The sequence below is a fragment of the Micropterus dolomieu genome, linkage group LG11, assembly GCF_021292245.1.
Source record: "Micropterus dolomieu isolate WLL.071019.BEF.003 ecotype Adirondacks linkage group LG11, ASM2129224v1, whole genome shotgun sequence".
Lineage (NCBI taxonomy): Eukaryota > Metazoa > Chordata > Actinopteri > Centrarchiformes > Centrarchidae > Micropterus > Micropterus dolomieu.
Window position 1 is genome coordinate 9151089 of NC_060160.1, and position 25688 is coordinate 9176776.

A 25688-nucleotide genomic window follows, 5' to 3' on the forward strand; every position below is an offset into this window, starting at 1 on the left:
TACATACATCACAGTCTTACCTCACGGGCTCTTATATGCGATCCCGCCATAATGTTTTGTTTTTATTAACTTCTGCCTTCAACTTGGATTCGTCCTTACAAAAGCGGTTTGTTCTTCTCCAGGTGGACCTGGGAACTCCATCCTTTCCTCACCGACTGTTGAACACGGTTGCCAGAAGACAGGCAGCGGTCATTGCTGACCTTGACGTTTTTCTCGCTTCGTAAATCCATGGGAGGAAAACATTAGCAGTGAGCACTTAAACTGTCTTCAGCATGGAGTTAATCTTAGTTAGTCTTTTTAATTTGCACCTGAAATGTATTTACTTGACTTTTTTATTATAAGAGCACTGTCAAATTCATTCCCAGTTGAAGCAGCTTTTTATATGAAGGTTTTTTTTTATTTTTTTTTTATAAAATATTGAAACTGTATTTTTATATGTCTAATGTACATAATGCTTGTAACAATCATATTCCTATTTTTACCAAAGATTGAGTAGAAGTCTAAGGAAGTGCCTTGGAAAGACACATTTAATGTATTGTATTTAAGTTTAGACAGCCAGATAATTAATTTTCCAAGGCAGCAAAACTACCAGGTTTTCCAACCTAATAGATTCATTAATTTGACGAAGTAGGTTAATATTCCGTTATGACCTGATAAGTATCAACCATTTATCTCCCGTAATGCCTGTTAGAAATATGGTGTCTACTGATTTCTACCAGATTGTAACGTGAACAACCAAAAATGTCAAAGTTAACAAGGTCAGCGTCTCAGCGAGAGAACCTTTTAAATCTAAGTTGAAGAGTGGTTCAACAGATTATTCAAGGTTATACTCACTTGATGTATATTTACTACGTAAGTGTGTTTTCACCAGTGTTTACTTTCTATCTATCAATGAAAAAGGCAGTTTTGTGGTTCCAAGGACGTCAATACACCAGAGATTAAGACCATATACAGATGGCAGCATCACTTTGTTCCAGATCTGGGTCAAGCAGTTTTTATAAATAATTATTAAATGTTTGTTTTGGCCTACTGATTTAGATGATTAAGGGGGTTTTGCCAGAAATGACAGTACTGTACAATGAAAATTGGAACAATGATTGAAATCTGGATTTGTTACGGTACATACAGAATATGTACTAATTTCCTCAGGAACTGCATATTTTAACCACTCAAAGAAAATGAGCTTCAAATGTCCTTCAGTAGTTTTTCAGCAAAACGGGGAAAGATAAATATAGGTAAGGGACTGTATGCAAATTATTAGTAGAGGAGAGGGGTTCAGAAAAGAGAGGCCAAGTATAGTCTTTTTTAATTTTGGCTGAAAGTAATGTAGACTGTGGTCTTTTATTTTTCCTCCATCCTAAATTTATATTTTTGTTTCAGCTTGCCTTTGCAGTATATTATTGAGTTACTCTATAGCTGTTATTCGTAATGTATGCGTTTGTCTGTGTAGGCACTACAAATTTGAAACCACTCAGCAGCACTTTGCCCTAAAAACAGTTTTGTAGCAAAGCAGGGAGGTGGTGAGTTGGAATGTCGAGAACATTTTGGATATAAGTTAGAGGGCAAGTAGTCATATACATGTTCAACCAAAGCTCTCCATCAGCAAACATCTGGTCTGCTGAAGTGTCGAGTAGGATACTGAAGATCCCACCAGCTCCGGAGATGACACCCTGCAGCTGACCTTGACCCTCTGACCTCCCTTTATTTCATTATTGAAGCAGCACTAAGATAAATACACAGTATGAATCTGCATAAGCTTAGATTTAAGACCTTTTGTTCACCTCTTTCTGAAGTCTGTTGTAACGAAATTGTTCCTCTTACCTTCTGTTTGAAATGCTGTTGAATGTGTTTTATAGTTGTAATGGGTTTTAGTTTTTATGAGCAAAGCACGTTGCTTGCACAAAACTGTTGCATTTATTAATGTCACGTATAAAAAAGTTCTTTTTTGTGTGTGTGTGTACAGTGTTGAAGCTATGCAGAAGCTGATCAAAGGCAGGACTGTTGTCAGTCAGTGCTGGGTCAGCCGTATCCAGATATGAAGCCATATTATTTCCCGTAGTTCAGTGCAGCGCTCAGTTTGTGACTTTAGATGTTCTTGGGGGAACCAAAGAAAAAGAGATAAAAATACTGAAGACATAAAGTGAAGGAACAAAGTGACACATTTATGTACTGATTTCTTTTATATGTGTATCTATATATTTTTAAGTGCTCATTGCACTGTGTAAAGAGAATATTTATGTTTTCAAGATGTGTTGTAAATGTATTTACCGCTTCCTGTTGCTAATACGATGTTATTTAGCATGTATGTTGGCCATTTTTTATGAATGCAATACATATTTGAAGTGAATTGTTGTGTTCACATTTTTTTTTTAATCATCTGTTTACCATTTACCAGAGTTGTTTTACCTGTCACAAGTAGGCCTGGTTATTGAAATGCTGTATCTTTGGTGCTGATTGAAATGTGTCAGTATCTCAGTGGCCCCGAGCGGCATGGAAGTGTAAATTGAAGTCAAATCGTAAAGCTGACATCAAATGATTTAACTACTTTAATGCTTTGTTTTCCATATTTGAGAAGTTTTGTCTTCTTTTGTTAGTTGTTGAAGTTGTTTTTCAAAAGGTCACAAGATAAATCTGAGGGCTAGCGAGATTGTTTATGGGGTAGAAAGGAATAAAACACACAAGTTCTGCTACACGTGTATATTCATTTTAGACTTTTCTCTAATCTTTGCCGATCCTGTGAAATATTGGGTTGTTTTATCTCTTTGGACCTGGAACAGTTATTTAAATGAAACCATCTGATGGGAAATCACTCTAGAGTAAGTGCTAACAACTCAATGACATTCATTTTGACAAGGTGTCCGTACTAGACACTGCCTTTTGGTCATTTTTTAAATAGTTTAAAATCTTAATCTGAACAGTAACTAGTAGCTTTATAAAAAATACATGATTTCCTTCTGAAATAGTAGAGTAGAAATGGTAAAGCAGCTTTAATGGAAATATTCAAGTAATATAAGTAAATGTTCTTAGTTACTTTCCACCCCTGATGTCACATTGTCTGACAGGTGTTTCCACTCAGGTTTTAACCGATGGACCTCCTTTTCCAATGTGAGGCTCTTTTCTCCAGGTGTCCATGTCCAGACCTGTCTTTGCATACTGTTGCAGAGGCAACAGTAGAGGTGACATTTCTGAGAGGGTCTGTGTGGGTGGGTGTTGTGTGTGCGATTAGAGGCCGAGCGGGGCGGGGTGGAGAGAAGGGGGTGCACAGGAGATCACAAGTGTCTCTGCCATTTAGAGTCACCAACTCTAGTCAGGAATGTCCGTCCCCATGCGCGCTCAGATCATGTACTGGATGCGCCCACTTTATTTTTAACCCGGCAGGGTGGGTCAGTCGCTGGCTTTCGGGAATGACCGTGGAGCGCGCGGCGCCTTTAGCCCCCTTTCCCTCTTCCCCCGTGCCCTCCTCGCGCTGTGGAGACCTCCGTCAGCTCTGACCGGGACCCCGCTGCTTCAATGGGATTATAATTGGTTTGTTGGCAGGGAAAAGACTCAAGATAAACACTTACGGACAGGACAACATCCAGAAGCAAGTAAGTGTAAATTGAAGGCAGAGCTAATTGCGCCATTGTTAAATGAAATTATTGATCTTTGGCCAAATAGTTCCTGTCACCGGTCACTGAACGGTGCTCATTCCATTTAGGCTGCTGTTGTTTGCCGTTGTTTGAAGTACAGTTAAAAGTTGCCTCTAAACCACCTGTTGGACGAGGCTGCCATTTCAAATGATGACGTCGTTTTGAAAAGCTTTCAGATAAATTATTTATTTTTATATGAACGCGCTCTGCTATTAAAGTAACCAAATTTAATGAAGAAAAACATCTCGCGAAAATTCTGGAGTTATCAGTTATCTTTGTCTGTGCGCAGGCTTCAGCGGGTAGTTGAAAAGTGCGCACAATGACGTCACTGCACATGTTTGCGCGTGGAGAAGTGCGCTTTCCAAACGTTGCTTGTTGAGGGATGGTGGAGAAAGTATTAAGATCCTTTGCTTACATATAAGTAGCAATAGACTAATGTATTAAAAAAAAGTCTACATTAGGTATAAATGTCCTGAATGTAAAAATGTCACTTAAGTAAAAGTAACTCAAGGTGAAAGTCCTTAAATTTCGCCGAAATTATTTATTTTGTTGGATTGTTATTGATACATTATACATGTGTAAGTAGCATTTACTGTTGTAGTTGGTGAAAGTGGAGCTTATTATGTTTTCATATTCTTTTGACATAGTTTAAGCTTAATTGAACCATGTTTTATAAGCCTATCATATTTTTGAATGTAAAATCCTAATCTGTGAAGTAGCTAGTAACTAAATGTTGTGTAGCAGAAGCATAAAGCAGCAGAAAATGCAAATACCCAAATACAGGTACCTCATATTTGTACTTAGTACTTGAGTACTTAGTATACAGTACTTGAGTAAATGTACTTGTGACTGCATGTTGCACATGTTTCACAGTTGAATATTTTATCTCCTTTTCTTTCTTAAAGCACACAACGATGCTGATTCCATCAATGACCAAAAACAATGTGGCGGCGTCTTAAATAACAAAGAGATAAAATGTTCCCTGAGCAGAAGAGACGTCCCCCTCTCATTCCCCTTAAAAGGACAAGTGTGAGTGTGTCGCCATGTCTGGGCGAGCAGGGACTTTTGTGTAAACACACTCCAAGAATAGTTTGCTATCAATTTCTTATAACCTCTCACAAGATTTAGGCTCACTGTTGTTGTAGTCAAAACAATATTGACCACAACAAAGGAGCCCTTTTCACAGCTTGTGTACACAATCAATGTACAGTATGGATTATGCTAAACACTGTTTTATGCTCGACTTCCACCATGTTCATCCGTATATCTTGGTAAAATACATGAGTAGTAGTTTGATGTTCATATTGGCAGTTTGAGGGTGAAGTTAGAGCTGCATACGTTGGTGGTCACTCAATGCAGTTACCAGCCCATCCCTCCTCTTGCTCCATATTGATCTTTGTCCACTTTGTGTTTATGTCTCAGATTCACTCCCTGCTGGACCACAGGCCTCCCACTCCTCAGTCCAGTTACTGCTGCTACAGTTTCACACACACACTGTATGTCACACATCCTGACCACACCCATCTCTTATTTCATCCTCTCCATCTGACTCCAAATAATGGGCTCACTCCCAGCCCAGCTGAGTGCAGGCATCAACAAGGCATTCACTTACAGTGGGGAGCATGGCTTCCACAGTTATTATTTGTCACTGATTTGATGTTGACATTGTATGTGTTTGTTTATAATTTAGTTTTTGCTAGAACAACAAAGGAGGGAAATGGGTGCAGTCAATTAAAATCACAATCAGCAGTGGGGTTGTCATCAAAGAAAAGTTTTTTTCACACCTCAGAAACAAGGAAATGTTTTGTTTAGATTCTTACTCAGCACATTTTAAGAGTAAAAATCTCATTTGCACCTTTTAACCATTTCCCTAAAACCTTGTGCGCATCCACAAATAGCAAAAGCTGTGTTGCTTTATTGTAATGCAACATGAGTTTTGATTAAAAGAAATGTAATATGTTTTTTTTTCTGAGGTCAAGGAGCGCTTGAATATCTGGAGATATTCCAGCTGACATTTTAATCATCCCTCTTGACTTTTATATGACTTTTGAGAAATTATCCAGCACCCCTTACTCATCAGCTCGCAATGTGCAGCTATAAAAATGTTGTATTTCCTGGAGCATGTGCTGATGACTTTATCTACTACAGGTGGTAGAAAGTATTATATCATTTGTTTTATGAGTAGAGGCCAATAATAGCAAGTCACAATGGTAACACTAATAATATGACTCATAATGCAATTACATCAATTATTTCTGATTAATTGTTTTAGTCATTTATGAAGGAAAAATGCTGCTTTTCTCTGTTGTATGGCATTGTAAATTGCACACTTTGGAGTTCTGTAGGAACTTGGACTTGGAGTTTTTTCTTTTGTTGTTGGTTTGTAGGTCAGTCCACCACTTTGGTCCAGACTGAAATATCTCAACAACTATTCAGTAGAATGCCTTGAAAATTTGCACAGGCATTCACGGTCCTCAGATGTTGACTTCTAATGACTTTGGTGATCTTCTTTTTATTTAGCGCCTTTTTATCAGGTCAAAATTTCAATTTATCCAGTACTTTGGTTTGTGACCAAATATCTACAAAATTAGCAAAAAAGCCTCAGCTGTTCTTTGTGTTAAGTGTTAATTAGCAAATGATAGCAAGCTAAACTAAGAAACATTATACATGCTTAACATTAGCATGTTTGTGAGCATGTTAACGTGCATTAGTATTTAGCTCAAAGTACCGCTGTGCCTAAGTACAGCCTTGTAGAACTGCTATAGAACGGCTGTACACTCTTAGTCTTGTTTTCCATTATTCCATGAAAATAATCAAAACATTAATTGATATTGAAAACAGTTGTTAGTTGCACCTCTAATGCTATAATGGAAACTGTAGTTTTAAGTTATGACACAATTCATTATATTGAATATTATGCATATCTAAGAAAAATCTCACAGCTACAATGGTGTGCAGGCACTATTTTAGTCCACTGATTCCCTCGCTCAGCACTTTATATCAGTGACTTTATCCTATTGGGTATTTTTAGACTTTTATTCTGCATTACGGGAACTTGAAACTGAAAGGGTGACCTACTGTGAGTGAGCAGGACACTCAAGGACACAAGAGGACACTTCTCTATTGACAGACACACACTTGCTGTGGCAGGCAGTGAACTCTCTGTCACAGGACTGTCTATAAGCAGGAGGCCAGCTTGCCTTAATACAGCTGTAAACAGAGCCTGCTAAAGTGTCACTGAGCAGAAGTCCCAGCTCACACACTCAATTTGCTGCGGTTTGTGTTTTGGTAGTTCAGTCAAGCAGTCAGTCCTTAGACACGATTACAGTCTTACAGGTTTTGTACACTGCTGATAGTTTGTGGATACGGGTTTGTACTGTGTGCAAGGAGGGTTTGTGCAGTTTGAGTGTGTTGTGCTGTAGTCCTGTCCAGGTTGTGTGTGTGAGGTGATAAGGGGATCCCCAGTGGTGGGTGGAGCATCGCCGGGCTGATAACAGCCGCCTGCAGAGGACTGATACTGAGCAATAGGAGAAGGAAGACCTGTAGTATGCCATCGTTGAGCATCACTGAGGGCCTCATCTTTGAATGCACAAGAGAAACATTTTCTGTGGTCACATTGTGAAGGCATGTCTGCAGTGATGGAAAATAACTAAGTATATTTACTTAAAGTCCTTACATACAATTTTGAGGTACCTATAGCTAAGTTTTTTGATTTTATGCTGCTTTATACCTCTATTCCACTACATTTCAGAGGCAATTACTGATCTTTTTACTTCGCTACAATAATTTGACAGATATAGCTACTTTTATAGCTACTTTGCAGATTAAGATTTTACATGAAAAACATGTGATTATCCTATAAAATCTGATGCATTGTTACAGATCTCCCCAACGGCAACTTAAATATAAAGATTAGCTTCGCCTCATCCAGCTACACCATTAAACTGCTGCATGAATGTTAACTAAATTTAGCCTAAGACATCTATAATTTAATTTAATTTTTTAAAGTTAGTTGCGTAAAATCACAGTGGTGTAAGGAGTATTCAGACTTAAGTAAAAGTAACAATACCACAATGATAAATGACTCTACTATAAGTAAAAGTACTATCAACAAAATTAACAAAGGATAAAAGTACTCATTATGCAGGAAAAATGGCCTCTGTCCATGTTATATTAATATATATATTTTATGATACCATTGGATTATTATTACTGATGCATTAACATATAAGCAGAATTTTAGTGCCGCTGCTTACAGCGGAGCTAATTATAGATATTTTATATACTGTTGGATGTTTTAATTTAATGTCTAACAATCCATCTTATTGTATGCTCATTATAGGTTTTAGTATAAGTTCAAATCTGAATCTGCAAAGTGACTGTGGATGTTAAATTTTTTCCCTCTGAAGTGTTGTAGGGTAGAAGTATAAGCTAGCATAAAATTAAGTAAAAAAGCACAATAATTTAATAAATGTACTTCCCACCACCGTATAATCACGAACATAGAATAAATGCAGATTATTTGCTTTATATCTAATTTTAGTACTAATGATATAACTTAAATCTCAGTATTCAGTGTGGTTTTCAGCAATTGTTGTATGCACTATTAATCGGTGCCAGATGAGGACACTGTGATGTTCCTTTTTCTCTATTCTTTGTGTACTACAGTATCAATACAAGTTGGATTTTCCGCTTCTGCTTGTGCTTATTCTCACAAATACCCAGCCACAAAAACGCACAGACACACCCACACACTCGCAGTCCATACTACGTGAGCGGCATCATTCAAAAGAAGGTGGCTTCGTCATGTTCTGCAGTACAGAGGGGTTGCCCTCCCCCTGTGAAGCATGATAAGAGAGCTATGCTGCACTCAGATAGAGCTATCTGAGCAGTTACCCTTCAACCCGCAATTCCACACAAAGAATACACAGCCACACTACAGGGTGACAGTTGAGCAAAGTGACAAGCACAAAATGGAGCTTATGAGGGGCACAGGAGCTTGAGGGGCCAAAGCTATGATAGACGAGATATCTGTGGGAAAATATATCTATACCACATCTGAGATCTCATAGATTTCTTCAAAATTGCCAAAATGACATTCTCCTGCCAGGTGTAGATATCTCCCCTCCTCAAAAGGATTGTTAAATTAAAACTTAACTTAACTTAAAATACAAGTCAAACTGTAGTAAGACAGAGCTGCTTGGAGAGAAAACTAGAGTCACAAGTCTGCATCATTTTCCAATTTTGCATTATTTTATTGGTCTATAAAACATCAGAAAAAAAAGGGGCAAAATGGCCGTTATAGTGTCCTTAAGGCTGTATTAATGTCACCAACAGTCCAAAACTGAAATTTGATGTAATATAGAACAAGGAAAAGCAGTATGTCCTCACAATTGTTTAGCTATAAGTAAGTTATCAAATTTCTGGGATTTAAAAAAAAAATAACATGAATTGAATTGAAATAATAATTGAATGTCACCATAGTTGATTCTTTTTTTGTCTATCGCCCAATTGATTTATCAACTAATCATTGTAGACCTACACTACAGTATCCTTTGGAATAGAGAATCCCTGAGCAGTATTATACAGCTCACATATGTCTACTCCATCACATCTACAGTATATATTCTATATATTTATAATTTTATACTTATAAGACCCTCACCAGACAAGTTTTAAGAAACACAAATATATTTTGTGTGATATGGTCTTTCCACAAAAAACTTAAATCACCTTGTTAAAACTTCTTAAAATTACAATACATACATACTATTCTCAGTGTATGTGCGCTGGAGGTTTGAAGTTTCCACATCACACTTGTGTAAGTTGCATGCCACAAAATCATCTATAGACATCTTAAAATGAGATTTAAGGAGAGCACAGTGCAACTTTCCACCTCTAACAGATGAATTTACAACAGTGTTTACAAACAGCATTTTAGTTTTAAACTCTGCACATACATCATTCTGCACAATGAATCTCAAACACCCAGTGGCATAACAATAAGCAAAACACATTTTAGAGTGGAGAGGAACTTGAAACCTTGTTGTCCTCTGCTATTATGAACTGATTTCTATCAGTTTCTGAGTTATTTTTTTTATTATTAGTAGTCTTGGCTTCAGTATTGTACGTGCTGAACCCCAGTTAATCATGATAATCAATCATTGCCCCCTCTACTGTCTGTCTTTCCCCTCTGTTTCAGACTACCTCCAGTATTTGAGGTCCATCCTGTCATTTTGTCCCCTCCACTCATCTCCCTACACACCCAGACCACCTGAGGACGCCGACTGCCGTCCCCTCGCCCACTTGTCACCCTGGCTACCGCAATGACTTCCACCACAGACTTTGACAATGCGGAGATCACACAGCAGTACAGCCACATCAACACCCGCTTCGACCTCTGTGACGAGGAACTAGACAATGACAACAGCTCTGCCAGGCTGTTTGAGCGCTCGCGCATCAAGGCCCTCGCAGGTGAGTGCATGCATAGTAAACATGCTGTGTCCTTTCTGAGGCATTTACGTGACAGATTTTTGAGATGACAGTGTCTCTTTAAGAGTGTGGGAAGGGCAGAAAAGACGAGCTATAATGAGTGTCTGTTTAACTTTGGCAGGTTTGAATGGGCTTGAATGTGCCACTGACCTTCAACTAGATTTAGTAAAAAGATTTAACGAATCAGACTCCAGGTGATCCTTGATTTTACTCCAAAGCTCTCAGCTAGAGCTTTGCAGGTGTTGTTGTGTGTGTGATTGTGTGTGCATGTTTCTTGTGGTGTCACATAACTCCCAGCAGCTGAGCCCGGACACCGCTCCGCACCCTTTGCGAGTATCTGGGATCACTTGCACATTCCCAGAATGGCCACCGTCTGACCGATCTGGACAGCTGCCCTGCCTGTCTGCCTCCCATAGCACAGATCTCTGGCATTTCTGGCTAAGCTTGTAAGCTGTGACCCACCTGTGGGTTGGCTGTTTGGGGTTTTAAAATAGCAGTGTTTCTGTGGTGGAAAGCAGCGTAACACAAAAGGGGAGTAGAGGATCACACTATGCTTATTTGTGTAAAGCCGCACACACGAGAGGTCAGGTACAAGGTTTTGTTTGAAATCTTTTTATTTCTAGGGCGGATATGATACCTTTTCTAATTTAGCAAAAGAAGCTGAAGTTTGCGGATGTTAAATGTCTAAACACAAGCAGCTATACAAGAATGTTGCCTATATATAAAAAAGAAACATTTTGCCAACTTTTGACAATCCTTATGGGATATGTCTGGTGATATTCTATATTATTCCTATAAACAAATCACCTGAAAAGACCAAAACCAACAACGAACTGATCACCAACAAGTATTGCCTATGTAGGCAAAAACTGATATACCGGATCTCATTCCTCTGTGCCTTGAGCTCCATTGTTGTTTTAAAATGATTAAAAACACATCAGTGAGCCACACTGTTGCACTGGGTGACATGTTCATTCATCACCATGAATATGGGCAATGTAGTTGATTTTGAGTCTATCCCAGAAGCACCGCCCTGCTGCGGTAAAAACTCACTAGAGCAACAAATGTGTATTAATCCACAGCTTAAAAAACACCAAAAACACCATTTACTCCCGGACTAGTAACGTTTGCTAAAAACTACAGTGCCAAGCTGTTTTAGCAAATTACTCAGCCTTTAAAAAAATGAAATTATATAATTTGTGAGCTGTTTTTAGTTTGAACCATTTGGCCTTGGATTAGGGTTAGAGAGCCACAGTCAGGGTTGGGGACTAACACATTGTTGGTTTTGGTATTTTCAAATTATTTGTGGACCACAACAAAAATATAGAACATCGCCAGCTTTATCCTTTAATTTATTTCAGTCATGATTGATTGGTGATTCCTGTGGTCATTAGTGGTAACTGCAAGTATGTCCCAGTGTACATTGATTACTCTGGGCAGCATATATACCTAAAGTGGCTACTCTGTCAGACATGCAAGAGGGGAAGAGACACTCTAGTATTTGCTTACAGCATACCCAAACAAAGTGTAGATTACTGATTATGAAATGTTTTCTTCCACATACGTGATATGCAGACGTGCACTAGCTTTAGTCTTCCACATCATGTTCAGGTGCATGCACTGTTTCCTGTGAATCCCTTGTGAAATCTAGCTGTAATGAAAGACTTTATATGCAGCATTGTGCTAGTTCAGGCATAGAGCAATGATAGTGCTTGCATTAGCTGCTTTCTTCATGCTTCACAATTTATCAGTTGCTTGGCTACCAGCTGAGTAGTGACATCCAGTCATTGTCTTACAGGTGTTAGGGGTGGGCAGGTCATATGGCCAAAATCTTCTATCACGGTATATGTAATTTTATATTGTGGTAATAGTTTATATCACGACACAGTCATTTTTCAGTAAATTAAATTTTCTGTAAATTCATGTGGAGTTCAAATAACCGTATCACATGTGATTAACTAAAGGGGACAGAGCGTTTGCTGTCAGGGCCCCGAGGCTCTGGAACAGCCTGCCCGAGGAAATCAGGTCGGCTGAGTCAGTGAACTCTTTTAAGTCCCTTCTTAAAACATACTTTTATAGGAGAGCTTTTCCCGATCTTATTTGACTTTATTTTATCCCTTTTATTTTATTGTATTTTACTAATTTTATATTAAATTTTCATGCTCTTATCTTTTTTTTTTTGTATTATTCTTTACACTTGTTAAAGCACTTTGTAACTTGTTTTTGAAAAGTGCTCTACAAATAAGGATTATTATTATTATTATTATTATTAATTTCTGCTTTTATTTGGAACTTCCATACAAACAAAAAAAACAACAATTTAACTCTCCTTGTTTTATTGGAGCTCGCTTTTTCTACGGTGGATGGAAAACTGGCTTGGAGGTGCATACCGCCACCAACTGTCACTCTCACATCACGTGACCAGTCCTGCTGCCCATATCATGTTACTTTGCAGCTAGATTCATGGGAGAATTCAGCCCTGATGTGCTAGCCTGCCCCTGAATATATAGCAGAGACGCTAAGCTTCCTCGATGGAAACAATTTTGCCAAATCTCTACTGCTGGACATATTTCTACTATTGCATGGTATGTACCATCATATCGCCCAAATCAAACAGGTGTACATGGCAGCTATTATAACTCCATCACTGCAATTTTCTCCTTATGTACTAAGCTTTAAGTATTGTTGCCTTTACTAAGATCTAATGTTTTTGTATTTGTTTGTTAGGGGAGGTAGTTCCCCACTATGAGCAGTACTGACTTCATGACCATTTGCTTTAAACAGTCACTCGATGCTACGCACAGCTTTCGGTCTGTACCAAAAATACAGAGGTTCGATATCCACCCCGACATCTGGGTGGCCAAAATATTTAAAGTCATGTCAAGACAGTTTATCGGGCAGTGCTGTAACCAGTTTTCTTGCTGTCTCTTTAAGTGATGAAGGCTTCTGTGTGGGTGTTGGTGATATTGTGTTAGAGTGCTGCTGCACTGATGTTTCTGTAATGCAATCAGTGTTTCCTGTCGGGGGGGGGGGGGTACAAAGTGGGAAGAAAGTGAAGAGAGAGACAGGAGTTGAGACAGGCTCTGAATGATGCCTGCTGCTTATTTACAGCTTGTGAACTATGAAAGAATAGAATAGAAATATGCACCCAGCATGCCTTCAAAGCACATGTATAACGTATTGAATATCCAGCCATTTACATGGCTCCTTACATAAACCTAAAAAAAGACATTCCTTTCAGAAAGACAGTTTTATGTTGTATTATTGGCACAGGAAATCACAACTGTGCCAGGGATACATTTCACCTTCATGAGTGTGTGGGAGTGCTGGGTAGAGGGACGGATGTTGTGTGAGCACGTGGATGTATTGAAACATATTGTATGCATGGATGGGGCTAGAGAATCCGCTCTGAACTGAACTGAAGGCTGCCTGAGCCCTTGTGTCGCCTGAGAGTGGAGGCATAGCATCATCACAGCAGCAGTGGGGAGAGAGTGAGAAAGAAAGAAGAAGAAGGAGGGAGGGAGGGAGGGAGTGAAGGAGCAGGAGTGAGCACAAGAGAGATCTGGAAAGGAGGACAGAGAGCCAAGAGACAGAGAAGAGGACAGACGTGGAGTGCCAAGCTCCTCTGCCGGCTCCAGGCTGTGTGTTGTTGTCGTTTGGGGGTCAAGATGAGCAGCCCGTGCCTGCTGCGCGCTGCCCCTATAAGCCAGCCCCGGCTTAGAGAGGTCAAGATCAGCCTGAAGGCCAGCAGCAGGGAGACCACAGCCATCCTCAGCAGCAGTGGAGGGACCAAGGAGGCTGCCAGCAGGCCCTATGCCCCGGCAGAGAAAGAGGCCCCTCTTCGGGTCAGCATGAGCAGCAGCCGGAGCAAGAGCACCCCGGCGGTTCACCGGACCCAAAGATCTGAGGGCAGGAAGACAGCGAGGGGAAGCAGCAGCTGCGGGAAGCAGCAGGAGCCTGAACACCACCTGGAGAGGAATGGCACTCTTCTGCATGTCCCGCTTGCTGTGGCACCCGTGGGACTCTCCCCCTTCTCTTCTTCCTCTTCCTCGTCCTCCTCCTGCACCCCTAGACGTCAGCGACCCTCTCACCCTCACCCTCACCCTCCCCCCGCCCTCCTCTCCTCCTCCTCCTCTTCCTCTTCAGCTAAAAGTATGAAGCGGGCGCGCTGGCTGAGTTACAGCACCTCCAACATCTGTTTCAACTCTATCCTGGATGGACGCTTCAGGCAGTTGCAAGGTACAGGGTCTTGATGGCAGAGCCGTGTGTGTTTGTGCACCTGTGTGTCTTCGAGAGAGAGTTTGTCCTTCCTCTCCTGCCAAACAGATGAGCGAGATAACACTTTTCCAATCATGCCCCTCCCTTGCCCAACTTGTGTTTGCTGTTTGGATGAGATTGCAGGGAGGTTGGGCTGTGATGTGAGCAAGTGTAAGGTTAGTTTGTCATCTTGTTGCGAGAACTGTAAAAAGGTGGCAGCATAAAAAGTCTGGGCTTCCATAACGGTGACCCTTTTTACTAAATGTATAGGGTAGTAATTTATTTATTTTCAGGAAGCTGTGGCTCTGCCCCAATTGTTCACTGACTTGGCTTTGAATAATTCATAGGCAAACTCCTAAAACGGTTGTGATGTTTTTCCCTCCAAAGCCATTCATTGCTAGCTAGTGTTATATCATCATTTTCTTTGAAATAACAAACATATTCATCATTTGAGCTTGTTACCTATTCTCCATATGGCCCTTACCCATCACAAACTGTTTCAAACAACAAAGCATCCGTGTGTTTTGATCCTAACCTCCTTTTTTTTTTGCGTTGGCAGTGTTAAAAAATAATAATTTTCTCTGACAGTTTAACTTTTCCCTGCCTGTGTTATTAAGGTTTTAAGAGAGAGGTTTGCCGTCACTGTGGATTTTTGTTAGCTTGCGCTGTGCTATCCAACTCCCTGATGACAGGAGTGCATTAGTGAGAGGAAGAAAATGGAGTAACAGAGAGGGAAACATGCTTTTTTTCTGCCTCTGCTGGATTTCAAGTATCGACAGAATCTGAAGACCGCAGAGGCAACTGATACGTGAAGTAGCAAACTTTTGAAGAGAGGTTGTTCAAAGCCAAGTGTATTGATCAGCCAATTGCATTTCATGAAAATGTATTCACTTTTTTATTTACCCGTTATTAGGGCGATCTGGTCAATACTGCAGTAGAATCGAGTTGGACAGAACAACAACAACAGAAAAACATAAGTGATAAACAGAGAAAGGGGAGGAAACAGTCTGCTTTTTGCTATGTTATTGATTTAAACCATTCATCCATTTTCTTATGTCTTTCTTGGAATTTGACACATGGTTTCTGCTGCTGTTTGTTCCATCTTTTCTTGTTGTTGATTATAAGATGTTGACCTCAATCCTTTGAGTTTTACTCAGCTCTGCACACCTTTCCCTTCAAGATTTGTGTACCTTACCTTCTCCTGTTTGCTATTTAATACTACGGCCTCGCCCCTGAGTTTGACCTTCAGATTATTGTGAAAATATGCTCTGTAAGCCTTTGTCAAGTTCTCGGACACATGGTGGACACTGGACAGTTAAAAAAAATCTAATCAAATATCCGATATATTATTCGATGCATTATTCTTCCTTGTCAAAACCTGGCACCTACATCACCCACAATTCAACCGCCAACAGTCTGGTCAGAGATTCAGGTGTGCTATACTAGTAGCGGCTAATATAGCCTTGAGCCACAAGCCTTATGCAGAGATGAGGAGCGGGCTACTAAGTTCTGGTGACCTCTACACCCCCACATGGTTTGAATTTTCAAACTTGTACTCTTCAGTCCCAAACAAGGACTCCATTGATGTCACTTAAGGCAATTTATCAGATTTCGCAGAGCTCCCTTTAGATCCACAAAAGGCTTTATACAACTTTTTTCGCATTTGCAGTAGTACTCCAACACCTGTAAACAGACCTTCACAGAGTTCCCCTTTAATCCTTGTGTCAAAATACTGGTATGTGTTGCTCTTTACAACATCAAGAAACCTTGACAGCCTCTAATGTGCACTAATCTGATGTTTAGAAGTTGCAGAATGTGAGTCCATTTAGCAAAAGCTCAGACAATTCATCTTAGACTGAAAACATGTCTTGAGGAAGCGTGTAAACAAAGCCAGCAGAGGAGGCATTTCATCTAAACTCTTGGGCAGTTTAAAAAGATGTGGTATCTCCTGCACAGCTGCAGGACAGGTAGCACTGTCAGTGCCATGACTCAGGCATGTAGCAGGGTGCTGTGGGACCACTGGGCCACATCCAGTAAGAGCTGACTGTGGGAAAAGACGGATCAGACTGTATACAGGGAAAATCCATCAGCATGAATAAGTCATGGGGCTTTCACTGGAGTCAAAGAGTGGATGGGATATTACAGAGTAAAAGCATGTGAAACAGAGGAATGTTTAGTAAGGCTTGTACTGATATGCAGGATGAAGAAGCCGGGAAGTAGGAGAAGTAACGCAGCACAGCAGTGACAAGACGCTGCTGCAGTCCCGTCAGTGTGGAAAAACTGTGTCAGAACAGTACATGTTTCTCTATATAACTACTGCACCTGCTTCAAAATATTTAATTTATGTAAAAATGACAGTATGACAGTGGCAGCTTCTGTTGCAGCACCGTACACTGCAGTACAACGAAACATTAAACATACAGTACAGTTTTGTAAAGCCCATCGTATGTATCGTAACTATCACAGCTACTTTCCTGTTTATGAACTGTACCTAAATGTGCAAGTCTCACGTCTGTTTAAAAAAAGGCAAGCCTCCCTTTCAGTTACAGTTCTGCAATGACTGAAGTGGAAAGCGTACAGTAGGTTAATAAAAAAATTATAGCTTTCACATACATTTACTTAAAACGTTTACAGTGCTGGATGAAAAATCCTACTTAACCTTGATATGAAACCTTTAAGTTAGACAATGTAACTTTTGAAAGAAGAAATAACACATTCAAATTAAAATGAATTGAAAGTTAATTTAATCAAAAATAAAACGCACCCTTGCTCAATTTAATAAAATGAGTGGTTTTTCTGCAACAGTGTTACTTGGTCTGGTATGATCAGTATTAAACTTTAGATAAGTATTACTGTCTAACTGACATTACTGACTCAGTTTTTTTCTGACTTGATTAATGAGTGATACCCTTCTTTTGCTGTACTATTCTACCACATTTTAACATGCTAAGAACACTTAAAATGTGAGTGCCAATTCCTGCTTGTAGTGCCATTCGACTTGTTATCAGTCAGGTTACTTTATATTGATATCTTTAAAGAAACTGACTCAAGAGAAACTTTAAAATGAAAAGAAAATTATTCTGGATTTGCTGCCTGTGGCCACTTTCCAGCCAAAGTTACATCTTCATGCTTTAAGGGTGGATTAAAATATGTAATTCTTATATATATATTCTATATTTTCAATTGGGAAACAGTTTACAAACACATAATTAGGTTGGAATTAGCATTGGACAGCAAATCAAAATAGTGATACGTTTAAACAATTACCTCTATCAATATATAAATATATTATGGGAATCACTGGTTTGGGAAACACAGGTAATTTGTAATGTGATGATAATAGTTGACTCAACTTAAATAAGCTCTGACTTACCCCTTACATAGCTAAAAGACCTGGAAAACACATCTACCATACTCAAGATGATACTGAATCTTATGTCACTAATACTACTATATTATATTGATTTTCTGCTCAGCTTCACAAAACCTCCACTGGAATTTTGGGGTAAAACAGAACTTAGTTTTCAGAGTAATGCTGAAGGCATTTAGTAGCGAGCGTACAGAGGCTTGTTGTCATATCGAGCTTGTTGAGCTACTCATCTGGAGACAGCTCAGTGTGATGCATGCAAGAAACAATCCTCCCTCCCACTCCTCCTCCCCCTCTGTTGTCCCGTGCTTCCAAAATCGCCAGGGGCATCAATGTGCACTCTGTCTCCTCCGAAGGTCTCTGGATGTGAGATGATACGGGAGAAACGTGTGCATGTTTTGGGATGTACTTTAATTGTCCTCTTACTGCCTACACTGTAAAATCTTTTGAAGGCAGCACCCCAAATAGTTCAGAAAGCATTTGTCACAGGTTTTTATTGCACATAGGATCTGTCTTCTTGACGTTTTTCTGTCCCTATTTTCTGACAGATTATGATGTGATAGTTTGTCCTATTGGAGCTTTGAGTTATTTGCATGTCTTAATTGCCATTACTTTTTCATGCTTCATTATCCGTGTCGACGCAGTGAAGCGGCGTGTTCTGTTGTTCTGCTGAAGGGAGTAGAATGAAGCATGATTTATTTACTGTACTCTGCACCATGTGTTTTACATACACTTACCTCTGATTTCTTCTCTTTGATGATGCTAAAAATTAAGTTGGAACTTTTTTTTGTGCTTACTGGGTCAACTTTAGCAGTAGGGTGGGTACTGTAAGTAATGTATCTTGTTCTATTTTCCTAGCTGGGTCTCTGTAGATTAAACCTGAATGCCCTTTTTTTAGTCACTCTAAATTACTCTGTCTGATCCGTCTTGCCCTCCATCGCTAGCCCTCTTTCTCTCTTCCTCCTCTCCCCTGGTTTACCGTTGCTCCAGGCTCTCTGTCTCCTCCTTTATCTCACTTTGTTTTATTGTCTTCTTTTTAACCTTTAACCCTTCTTTAACTTCTTCACTCTATCACTCTTTCCTTGATTTCCTCCCTCTTCCTCTGCTCCTCCTCTCAAGCTGTTCCTCCACAGCCTTGTTGTCTGAATCATTTATCGCACGAGGCATTAAGGATGCAGTCCTTGCACTCCATATAGTTTGCAGTCATATCTTGGTTCAGGAATAAACAGGGCAAACCGTAGCAGGCAGAACAAGGGGAAGTTATGTATTGTAAGTTGGGACAACTGAGGGCAAAATGTCTCCAGTGGCTGACCTGATAAACTTTAAGGAGCTGTGTGTGTGTGTGTGTGTGTGTGTGTGTGTGTGTGTGTGTATACAGTATATGTGAGTGTGTGCATCTGCTGGGAGCAGAGGGCGCAATCAAAGTAGCTGTAGTCAACTTACAGTGTCCTTCTGTCACCTTTGCTCCAGATCATTCTAAATGACCTCACCTTGACTAAAAGCTTCAATCAAAAACTACATATTTAGATTATTTTATTAGAATATTTTAATTGTTAGATCAATTCTTTGGTCTGCAAAATGTCAGCAAATAGTAATACATGGCCATCACAAGTCCAGACCTCAAGGTAATATCTAAATGTGCTGGTTTTTCAGCTCAATAGTCCAATAAGTCCAAGAGGACTAAGAAAACAAAATAAATATCCATCCATCCATCGTCAACCGCTTATCCTGTGTACAGGGTCGCGGGGGGCTGGAGCCTATCCCAGCTGACATTGGGCGAAAGGCGGGGTACACCCTGGACAGGTCGCCAGTCCATCGCAGACAAAATAAATAAATAAATAATAATTAATCAAATAATTGTTTCAGCTCTAATATCCAGTATAAGAAAAAAACAACATGCCCCACAGAATAATTGCTTGAATGAAAAAAAGCCTAATATTAGTTACTATGGAAGTCATGAGATGTGTAAGACAGTTTTGTGGGGTGTAAGATTTGAGTCATTAAACAAAATTACTCACATTTTCATTTACCACATGAACTGCAGGTAAAAAAAGTTTTGTTCTCTAATAACATTGAGTTCAATAAATTATCTTATTGTTAATATTATTGTTAATATGGTAACACTGTGACTGATTTGAAACATCTGCAAATAAAAACATATTTGCTAATCAATTGTAATGATTCCAAATTCTATGTTTAATATGTAGGAATGAAGCTCACAAAAATATCTTAAAAGATCGTATGTGCTGATGAGCTTTAGTCTGAGCCTAAGATAACACTTTGCTGTGAAGGTTTTGTTTTCCCCTGTTGTTGTCTCTGGACCTCATTTCTAGAGTCAGATCAATAAATCGACTGGGCTGCTTTAGCTTTTGGCGCATATGTAGACAGATAACTAAGATCATTAAGAAACAGTGCTGCTTCTTGTTCACAAAAAAAACAAAACAACAACAAGTTGATTTAATGGTAAAATGTCCTGCTCAGTTCATGTACTGTATATGCAACATATACAGTGTGTTTAACTGATACAGGTAGATTTGGGGCATTTTATATGCTTGCTAAATCCAGATACAACCCCCAGTCACAAGCACACACCCACTCACACCTCCCCCGTTCCCATTAAGTGTGTCCACAAACAAAATACACACAGAGTATAGAACATTGGGTCATGCTGACATATGGTCCCATCGGTTTTATTTTTGCTGCTGAGTAGGAGGCACATCTGCCGTTGCACTGAGATATGATTTTTAGGTGTGAGACCAGCAAGATGTGTCACCATGTGGGCAGCGTTTTTCCTCCCAAATACCTACTCTGCAACTCTCTGCCCTGTCACTCCTGACTTTTCAGGAGTTCTTTTCAAAATTTGCAGTCGAGGCATTTTAAGCATAAATACTGAACACCTACACTTAAATATGCAGAGTGCTTGTTTGTGTTTACTTTTCATGCACGTGATATTATTGATGGTTATATGCAGCACCACTTCTCCATCTGCTTTGCTAGGAGGGTGTAGAGGCCTAGATAGTTACAGTGAAGCTTTTCCTCGGGCAGTGTCCTTTTGTGATGGCTTGTATCAAATGTGCAGCAGGCCTTGCTACAAAAATTCTGACGCCATATCAGTAATCATGTCAAGCATGTCAGTTGTTTAATAGCCAAAGCAGGAGCAACCAATGATGACTCCCCCTGATCCAATAATGGAGCATAAAGATAAAAAATGAGAAAAGTCAGCTCTTTATCGGGGAATGGTGCCACTAGAGTCAATTCATTGATTGACATACTGCTCTAGTTCCAATAAAAGAGATGCACTGTACAAATGTATAGTAATGTGACTGGCCCAGATCTTTTAAAGTGGCCTAATAATGTGTCCCCATTTGACACCACAGTGTGTCACAGTGAGGCTGTCTTTGTCAGCACGGCAGCACTGTGACTCGGTTGACTATTTTAATTGACTAACTGAAGTTTTAGTTATGGACATGGATGGATTACTGAATCGGCCTTCCAGGCACAGGCTTAGGACCCAACATCCCAAGGGGTCATGTGGGTCATATGGACCAGAGCCCCTGTCTGAAGTGACTGTTCACAATTCTTGTTCAGTTCAAACTCAGTTAAAACTATGTCCTAATCACATTTTTTTGCACCTGCTCCTGATCAGATTATTGTAATATTATCAATAGTATCTGCCAACCAAATCCAATCCAAGATTTGTTTTTGTTTATTTTTCCGCTGCACAGCATACTGCGGCTACAGTAACAAGATGCTGGTTATATCAGCCTTATGTAGGAGGGGCTTGGGGCCTTTTACATGTCTGTTCCCAGGGGCCCATTCTCACTTAAGTGGCAAGAGAGCTTAACTCTGCACCGTGGATTAATTTAACCAGTAAGATTGCTCTGTTTCTAGAGTGGATTTCCTCTACTCACATCAGTCTGTCATTTGCACACTCCTTGGTCAATATTTTGTATGTTCCATCCTCTTCATTTAAAACATAGCACATCTGTTTTCTTTTTAAAAACATATATATTTTTATTGGACATTTCTATTTTATATTTATGATTCTTGACTTTTGCATTGTCGCTAGTTTTTTTTCTATTAATATATTTATTATTATGCACCAAAATACAACATCAAATTCTTTGTGAAAAGAGTTATGTAAGAACCTACATGGCAATAAACCAGATTCTGATTCTGATCAGGATCCTCTATTGATTTGAAGCACCCTTGAGCAGGACAGGTAACCCCCTCCAGGTCCAGTGGTTCTGCTCTGTAGATGTGAAATTATTTCATTATTCAGAAAGCTCATGTTCTTTCTTACCTCTGTGCTCCCATCAGATGAACGTGAGGCGGTTCAGAAGAAGACCTTCACTAAATGGGTCAATTCTATCCTTTCCCGGGTCGGCTGTCGCATCTCCGACCTCTACCTGGACCTGCGGGACGGACGCATGCTCATTAAACTGCTGGAGGTGCTGTCCGGCGAACGGCTGGTAAGAAGCTCCCTTGTCAAACCTTACACAGAATTTAAAAGGATAGAGAAAAAAATAAAATTATTACCCCTCTCTCTCTTGTGGTCACTCTTGTCTTTATAATATTACCTTGCCTCTACTCTGCCTTCCTTTCTTTCTGTCTTTAGCCAAAACCCACTAAGGGCCGAATGCGCATCCACTGTTTGGAGAATGTGGACAAGGCTTTGCAGTTCCTCAAAGAGCAGAGGGTCCACCTGGAGAACATGGGATCCCATGACATTGTCGACGGCAACCATCGCCTCATCCTCGGCCTCATCTGGACCATCATCCTTCGCTTCCAGGTAAGCTTACACCTTGGCACTCAAGATCCTCTTATATCTGAAAATGTCACTAATGCAGTTCTGACATGCGCATCACAATCTTTAAATAACATGATGAGTTGGCCACAAGTGTAGCCCTATTATACTATTAAAAAAATTAAATCAGAGTACATTATAACAAATTTCATTTAAATGCAGACAAAGTATACAACCTGCTATGTTTGATAGACATTTCTCTGATTTTTAATTGATTCTCATTGTCTCATTTGGGTAATATGCATGCAGCACAGAAACAGTTTCAACTGGCAGCTTTGGGATGTTTTTGACTTATTCTTTTTCCTCGAAAAGAAGCCTTCAGGTTCCAGCCATTATGATCTGCTGTTAAAAGCACATCCAGAACATCAGAACATGTCTGTTTGACTCTTTTATCTCTTTGGAGGGGGCATATACTGTATTTATTTTTAATTTGACAGCAGCACTGTTATTTTTAGACAAGTTAGTTCAAACAATATGGCCTCCTGTGTTATTCAGCCTTGTCAAAAAAAAGAAAAAAGAATAGAGAAAATAAAAGAACAGAGTTGACTTGGTACTGTCTGCATCTTTTCAGTCTGCATAAACCAAGGAGAACCAAAGCTGGCTAAATTTAGCCCTCTCTCTGGGCCTGTCTCTCAGATCACATCACTGCTCTAATTACTGGCCCACTGTGTGGGAAAATAAGAACTTCAATAATTACCACCCCTCCCTCTATCAATTGGACCCTCGGTTTAAATTTGTGAGAATCCAGTTGGCTAATAACCTTGATGATATATCACTGGAGATTAGTTTAGTTTGAGCATCAGTGAAAACCTCCTAGTATTTCTGTAAGCTTTGTATTTCAAAGGGGTATTTGTGCCACTTTCCCAAAATGATCCCAACTGCTACATCCTATTAACGACATGTTACTATAAGCTAGGTTTTTGTTCTCTGTTGTGAATTTCTTCTTGTTTGATTGTAAACCTCACAGTCATTAGTTAAGTTTCATTATTTATCAACCAGCTGTGCTTGTTGTTCTTCATCAGATCCAGGACATTATTGTGGAAACGGGCCAGGCGGACCAGAAGGAGACACGCTCAGCCAAGGACGCTCTTCTTCTGTGGTGTCAGATGAAAACTGCAGGGTAAGTGGGATGTGTGACCTTGAGCATCACCAAGCTGTTGTAAATATCCTTTGGGAATTAGTATGAGAATCCATGCCTGTGCACAGCTGTAGACTTTTTAGTGGTTAAAATGTTTTATGTGTGTGTGTCTTTAGTGTGCTGCATTTCAAAACTCACCTCTTAAAACTTTAAATACTGGATTTTACTGTATGTCCTGTATGTCCTACGCTGTGTTTATATACGGTTTAAAGTTTAAAAATGTTCCATTGTGCTAATAGTATAGCACACTTGATATTAAGAATTTAATTGAATTAAATATGCAGCAACGGTTATGTTCAGTCAAAACAAACATTTTTAACATAACGGATTATATTACATCATGCTTAGGGGTAAGATGAGAAGCTTGATACTACTCTCATGTATATACTAAATATGAAGTTATGGCTAGGAGACAATTAGCTTAGCATAAAGACTGAAAAGAGTAATAAACATCCAGCCTGTCTTGTCCAAAGGTAATGAAATCTCACTTAATAACATTATTTTTATTATTTGTACAGAAAAAATGTAAAAAGAATGTTTTTTAGATTTATGGGGGGTTATGTGCAGATTTTATTATCTTGGACAGAGCCAAGAGCCCCCTTTATCCAGTCTTTATGCTCACCTAAGCTAAATGTCTGCTGGCTTTAGCGTATAGCAGGATAAGCGGTTGACGATGGATGGATGGACATTTTGTGAGCAAATCACAAGGTGCCACTCTTCTGGGAAAACACTTCATCCGCTCTGGCCTGAAGCTACTGATATAATCAGTTCATGATTACACACGTTGAGAAGCAGAACAGATCCCAGACACTGATTTAAAGCAGGAGTCTCTCAGCTATGCCCCTCATGTTCAGTCAGTGACTCCCCTGGCTGTTGTTTTGCAGATATCCCAATGTCAACATCACAAACTTCACCACCAGTTGGAAAGACGGCATGGCCTTCAACGCCCTCATACACAAACACCGGTAAGGAGAGATGAATGGCCAAATCCACTCTCACCAGCTCTGAAATGTAAACACACAAGAAACCCGTCTGTTCAGTGTCTCTCCTCCTCGTTCTTCTTCATCTATTTCACTGTCTCATTGTCTTTTTTTCTCTTTTGCTCTTCCTCTCTCCATCTTTCTCAGGCCAGATCTGGTGGACTATAGCAAACTGAAGAGGTCCAACCCGACCCACAACCTCCAGAACGCTTTCAATGTAGCAGAGCAGAGGCTTGGCGTGACCAAACTGTTAGACCCAGAAGGCGAGTGACTGATGGAGGCTGTGCCTTCATGTAGAACTAAATGTTTATGAGCTTTAAGCCTGGTGGAAAAGAAGACATCGACCAGTCTGGTCTCTGGCTTGGCCGTGACTGACTTGTCTGCCTTTTTTTTTGTAGATGTGTTCACAGAGAACCCAGATGAGAAGTCCATCATCACATATGTCGTGGCATTTTACCACTACTTCTCGAAGATGAAGCAGCTCGCTGTCGAGGGCAAGAGAGTTGGAAAGGTGAGATGAAAAGATGATGCACACGTGTTAAGTTTGTTGAGCCTGCTTCACTCACTGTCTTTGACCTCCTTGTTCAGGTTCTCGATCATGCCATTGAGACAGAGAAGATGATCGATAAGTATGAGACGCTGTCGTCAGACCTGCTGACGTGGATCGAGCAGACCATCATCGTGCTGAACAACCGGAAACTTGCCAACTCTCTGACTGGAGTGCAGCAGCAGCTTCAGGCCTTCAACACATACCGCACTGTAGAGAAGCCACCAAAGTGAGTTAAGCCAAGACACATTCACATTATATTCCTCATAAATTCCACTCATAGTCATATTTCTTTTCTAATCAGCTCTCCATGTCCACTGTTTTTTTAATCTTCAAGAGAAAAAACAAGAAATGACTCACCTGTACAATGATTTGTAAGCAAATTTCATAAAATGTTACAACAATGAATCGACAAAAAGAAACACTGAAAAAATAACCTCAACACACCCCCCCCCCCCCCCCCCCCCCCCC

The 25688-nt window shown here is 39.9% G+C and overlaps 2 protein-coding genes across 5 annotated transcripts in view; both read left to right on the forward strand.

Moving 5' to 3' along the window:
- stard9 (StAR-related lipid transfer (START) domain containing 9) overlaps positions 1-2690 on the forward strand; it is a 46989-nt gene extending 44299 nt beyond the window's left edge. The window contains exon 32 of the mRNA XM_046061898.1: positions 123-2690. Within this exon, the coding sequence (XP_045917854.1) occupies positions 123-224 (102 nt within the window). The 3' untranslated portion in view covers positions 225-2690. The remainder of the gene's footprint in view (positions 1-122) is intronic.
- Positions 2691-3288: 598 nt separating this feature from the next.
- sptb (spectrin, beta, erythrocytic) overlaps positions 3289-25688 on the forward strand; it is a 48910-nt gene continuing 26510 nt past the window's right edge. Inside the window, exons 1-11 of one of the 4 annotated variants that reach the window (XM_046061734.1) lie at positions 3289-3587; positions 4535-4658; positions 5052-5125; positions 9832-10103; positions 22066-22217; positions 22364-22537; positions 23575-23672; positions 24575-24655; positions 24818-24933; positions 25069-25181; positions 25259-25446. In XM_046061734.1, the coding sequence (XP_045917690.1) occupies positions 9956-10103; positions 22066-22217; positions 22364-22537; positions 23575-23672; positions 24575-24655; positions 24818-24933; positions 25069-25181; positions 25259-25446 (1070 nt within the window). In that variant the 5' untranslated portion in view covers positions 3289-3587; positions 4535-4658; positions 5052-5125; positions 9832-9955. Of the gene's footprint in view, positions 3588-4534; positions 4659-5051; positions 5126-9831; positions 10104-13789; positions 14361-22065; positions 22218-22363; positions 22538-23574; positions 23673-24574; positions 24656-24817; positions 24934-25068; positions 25182-25258; positions 25447-25688 lie in introns of those variants that run through there. The other 3 variants (XM_046061735.1, XM_046061736.1, XM_046061733.1) reach the window with 3 other exon arrangements.